This window comes from Helianthus annuus, chromosome 10 (assembly GCF_002127325.2).
Source record: "Helianthus annuus cultivar XRQ/B chromosome 10, HanXRQr2.0-SUNRISE, whole genome shotgun sequence".
Classification (NCBI taxonomy): domain Eukaryota; kingdom Viridiplantae; phylum Streptophyta; class Magnoliopsida; order Asterales; family Asteraceae; genus Helianthus; species Helianthus annuus.
In genome coordinates, this window is record NC_035442.2 from 149,363,565 (window position 1) to 149,368,421 (window position 4,857).

A 4,857-nucleotide genomic window follows, 5' to 3' on the forward strand; every position below is an offset into this window, starting at 1 on the left:
TATGTCGTTTTACAACAATCTAATTGGAATAAAAAATCAGTCAAATGTTCACTAGAAGCAAAGTGAGTTACTTTTCCGTTAGAGTTAGATTGTTACACTTACAGAGAGTCCCGCTCCATCCACCTGCCTCCATATCTTCTATTTGTTTATTTATTTATATTTAAAAAGTAAAATCAAGAATTGATAGAATAATTAATTAATTTATATAATGATTTAAATTTAGACATCCCACAAGCGTCCAGCTGTAGGTCTATGCAAAAAGGAGGAAACAAAAGTTTGGTTTTTATGAGATTCATTCTTGTTCAAATATCATATATCAGAAGAATCATCACACCCCATTTCATCAACTGCTTCAATCATGGCGGTACGTTCCCTTCTATAACTTATCATTTTCATTTCATATTCATCTTTGTTTCTTATATTTCTGAGTGCTTTTTAATCCAACTATATTATTACCATATTAATGATTGTAAAAGATGAGCTTTATTATGATAGTCTAGGCTCTAGCAATTGTTATAATATTATTACCACCCTACTGTACTATACTCATAGCTTTGCTATTTGTGGGATTTACTAGGAATTATTGTTTGCGGTTACAATGTTGTTGATTAAGATTTTTGAGTCGTACAGGAAGTAGGACAACCACTGCCAAAATTTGGTGAATGGGATGTGAATGACCCTGCATCGGCCGATGGGTTTACGGTAATTTTTAACAAGGCTAGGAACGAGAAAAAGACAGGCGGCGGCACAGCGGATTCACCGCCCAAAACCGACTCCACACAGGGTGCAGCAGCTAGTATTGGAAAGCCTCAATCTGTAAGCCAGCCCTGTTAAACTTATTCAATATTCTTTTACTTTATGAATTAATAATATAGTTTTAATGAAACAAACATATACTCCTTATTGTGCAGAAGAAATGGTTCTGTTTCAAGGCATGAACATACATTTTATACATACATGTGTGTGTATAACAGAATATCAAAACCATATATAGATATTTGTATATGTAAGTATATTCCAGAAAGCTGGATCTTTAGTGATGCCGTGCAGGGTCTTGCTTAAGTTTCAGCGTTTTATAATGATATCCTGAACCCAACAAAGAGGTATCCATATCGCGTCTTTTTTTCTTTTTTTTGTGAAGAATGTGGTTTTGTAAACTGGTTTATCATTTGATTCAATGCAAAATACTTTATGTTTGGATTTTGTTTATTGTGACAAATGAACCGCCAATTTCATACATTGCATATAAATTTTGAACTTTGAACTCATATGTTAAGTGTTGATCGTGACCAACGATGAAGAACTTGCTTGATGCTCCATTGATCTCCAAAATACCAAGAGGGCAAAATTGTCAATCTCCAACGAACCTACTTGTTGCACACGTTTTAACAACCGAGTTATGCTGCGGATATATCTTTTCCAAAAAGTTCAGCAATCCCTATCGTTGGATCTTTTTGCTTCACAATCGACTCTCCAACCAAAATCTGCACAAAACACACGATTGTTGTACGCATGTTAGACGACTTTTGACCCATTTCATTTTTGGCTAAGTTTCTACATTTGACCTGCTTCTACATATGATTTTGGGTACTAAATTCAGAATCAAATTACTTACTGCTTTGACACCCGCTTCTTGTACATAGGCAACATCCGCAGGGGTAAACAATCCAGACTCCCCGACCACCTGACAAATTTTAAAAGATCAAATAAGAAAACATCTAACCACAAAAGTCATCGTTTTTCACCATGCGAAAACTATAACACACAAAATCTTACAATTATGTCTTTTTGTTTAATCTTCTCGCCTCGTTCACCTTCAAGCAACTTCTTTGTGTTACTAATATCAACCTCAAATGTCTCTGCACTCATTGCATTAAAATTGTTAAAAACTACACAAATTATTCTTTTAAAATGCTGAATTTTGAAACTTGCTTACCGAGGTTACGATTATTGATACCAATGAGTTGAATCCCGTCAATTTCAAGAATACGATCCATTTCATTCTCATCGTGCACCTAAGAACAAAACAAACCCTCTAAAGATAAGTTAATGTATTCACTATAATTAATTATACCTCAAAAAGATTACAAACCTCCACCAATGGTGTTAATCCAATCAGTTTACAAATCTTGGTCATGTATTTGATGTCAAGATCCGGTAAAATAGCTGCGATTAACAAAACTGCATCGGCGCCTTTTGCTCTAGCATAATAGAGTTGCCATGCATCTACAATGAATTCTTTGCATAATATAGGGCACTGCAGTTAAACGGTCAGTTAAATTTTATATGCTTCGCAATCATTACCGATTCTTGAAAACAGCTACGGGTAATTTTTATTAGCTAAACACGTTGATTTGTGTCACTCAAATTATACAGTGGATCAAAATGGTCACTCCTATGGACCTAAGTTAACTTAGAACGGGTCCAAATGGGCCAGCCCCATCCACCGCCAATATCTGTCGCCGCTAGCCGCCATATAGAGAAATATAGTGTGAACCTTTTTCTCTAAAATGACAAGTTTTAACCCAAATCCAATTGATACTCTTTTAAGCCGACCCGTTTTGACCTGGTAACTGACCCGACCCGATTGTTCTGCCAGGCTTATAGTTTTGTCAAGACAATTTACAATTGGCAAAATATGCATAAACCATGGGGAATGAAAAAATTCAAGGAAAAGTGTACCGTGACACCAGCATTCCGTATAGCCTCTAGATTTTCAAAACTTCCCTAAGTTTACAAACCGAAAATCATAAGATTAACATCAAAAGTCAAAACTATACAAAAGTTGAAACTGATATAATCAAAGAAAAGATGCAAAACCTTGTACCTGAAAATACTTTGCATCTGTTAACACACTTAAGCATGCTGCTCCACCTTTCTCATAGGCTTTTGCAATCTCAACCTGCAATAACCAGTTTCTAGTATTTCGCTAACCAGATTCTGCAATCTCACAAGACACTCTTTTCTTTACCTTTTTGGTCGTTCAATATATTCAAATTCGTTATTCAAAATCACATCAAAACAAGTGTATAGAGAGTAATAACGAAGTGGACTTACGGGATCAAAATCCTCTCTTAAAACCCCTCGACTCGGTGAAGCTTTTTTGACTTCAGCAATCAAAGCCGGCATTCCGGTTCTCAAGTATGACGCCTTAAGCGCTGCGATAAAGTCTCGGGGAGGTGGGGCCATGTCAACAGCTTTCTTTAGTGTATATAAAGGTTTCTTACCTCTCATCTGCAAAACGGCCCATATTAGTACTACATCTATCCTGTATTTTAAATCGCGTGATGCACTCCGATGCATTTGGTCCAAAAATCCGATGCGCGATGCTTAAAAACTTATAAAGACATACTTAAAGTAAAATAAATGACGTAATAAGAAGATATGAGTTATGCTTTTTGGTTCAAATCAAGCATACTAAGATATTTACTATCGAAAAAACCGAACCCAGTTCATGAAATCTAGAAAAAAACATAAGAAGCAATGTTGCGTGCATCAGAGCGCGCATTATTCGAAATGCGCGCAATTTTCTCGCATCACATAAACGCAACGCATCAGCTGTGGCGATGCGCTCTCATCAGCGCATCGCACCGGGGCATCACGCATTATGCGCGCATTTTAAAACCAAGCATCTATCTGTACAGGCGGGTTGAGTAACGGGTCAAAACAGTATTGTACACGTTTAAGATTAAAAAGAAAAAGCACTAGCCTGGGCAACCTCGGTGTCCTTGTTCCAAACAATTTCCTCAAGAATGTTTCTGGGAGTGTTACCCTCATTCTGTAAGCGAAACTCGAAAGGACCAACATAATGCAATGGGGGTCCGGTTGGGGGGCGTCTTCGAATTCGAATACCTTGGGTTGCAGCTATTTCATCTTGTGAATTTCTAACTTTGAACTCTCCAGGTGGAATGTCAGTTGCAGACCCATCAGACTGCAAAACCAATGAATAAGTTTTCTTGTTATGGGAATAAGAAGATAAAGAAAATGGTATGAACCTGTTGGGCTCGCAAACAGGGTCTGCGATTAATGGGTCTGAATGTGGATCGATGATTGAGAGAGGAAGAAGGGATTGAACTGAGTGAGGATCCACGCAAGAAGAAGGTCTCCATGACTCAGAATCGGGGATTCGTGGTGCAACGATTACCAACCCACCATTGATGAATCAATCTGTTAGAGCATTCACATCCAATCCACTAAAAATATACATACATTCCACTAAAAACCAACTCCTATATCAATATATTTCCACTAAAAACAAATACTTTTTCTCTCTCCTTTTCAATATATATTACATTTTCTCTAATCCACTCACAACCACTTTCAATATATATTAAAAAAGTATAGGGGGTGAACAGTGTCCCCCCAAATATACAGATGAACAGTAACATTTTCTCTCTCCTCCACTCACAACCACTTTTTATACTTCTTATATTTTAAAAACTCACCACACAGATTTTGGTGGTTTGGATGAGAATGCTCTTACCCTCTCAAATCCTAATCCTAGTGAATATAAAAATATTATCGAATATCGACATCACCTTTAATTCGAATACACACAATATAAAGTTTGTTACTTTTGTTTTTGTTTTAAGGCCGTGTAGCTACTTAGTTGAGTTTAAATGGTCATACATAGTAATTTAATGACCTGAGATCTATGGACGTAGTTTTTAAAAGACTTAGTTTTGTTATTTAAAAAATGTAGTGGCACAGCTTATTGTCTATTTACCTTCTATCTCGATGTAAATTCATTAAAAGAAATTAATCTTTAAGTTATTTCGTTGTTTACACCTTTAAATCGATTATGTCTTGATGGGAAACTAAGCGGAGATTGCTAGTTTGATATTTGAACGAACGGGC

At 36.4% G+C, this 4,857-nt stretch overlaps 1 protein-coding gene and 1 long non-coding RNA gene across 2 annotated transcripts; one reads left to right on the top strand and one right to left on the bottom strand.

Moving 5' to 3' along the window:
* The first annotated feature begins 231 nt into the window (after positions 1-231).
* Positions 232-1,209, top strand: LOC110886037. Its single transcript, XR_002562569.2, has 3 exons — positions 232-364; positions 631-816; positions 912-1,209. It is a non-coding gene; the product is annotated as an uncharacterized LOC110886037 (long non-coding RNA).
* Positions 1,128-4,542, bottom strand: LOC110886033 (indole-3-glycerol phosphate synthase, chloroplastic). The gene is made up of 11 exons (XM_022133795.2): positions 4,483-4,542; positions 3,996-4,173; positions 3,710-3,931; positions 3,058-3,234; positions 2,828-2,902; positions 2,683-2,727; positions 2,093-2,257; positions 1,937-2,015; positions 1,777-1,859; positions 1,616-1,684; positions 1,128-1,484 (listed from the first exon to the last, which is right to left on the bottom strand). The coding sequence occupies exons 2-11, from the start codon at positions 4,107-4,109 to the stop codon at positions 1,398-1,400; spliced, it is 1,116 nt and encodes a 371-aa protein (XP_021989487.1). The 5' UTR covers positions 4,110-4,173; positions 4,483-4,542; the 3' UTR covers positions 1,128-1,397.
* Positions 4,543-4,857: the final 315 nt, after the last annotated feature.

Coding starts and splice junctions, on each gene's coding strand:
- LOC110886033 (XM_022133795.2), bottom strand. CDS start 4,109: ATGGAGACCTTCTTCTTGCGTGGATCCTCACTCAGTTCAATCCCTTCT. Junction 2,903..3,057: donor TAAGAGAGGATTTTGATCCC/GTAAGTCCACTT, acceptor TGGTTATTGCAG/GTTGAGATTGCAAAAGCCTA. Junction 2,728..2,827: donor CAGATGCAAAGTATTTTCAG/GTACAAGGTTTT, acceptor TTGTAAACTTAG/GGAAGTTTTGAAAATCTAGA.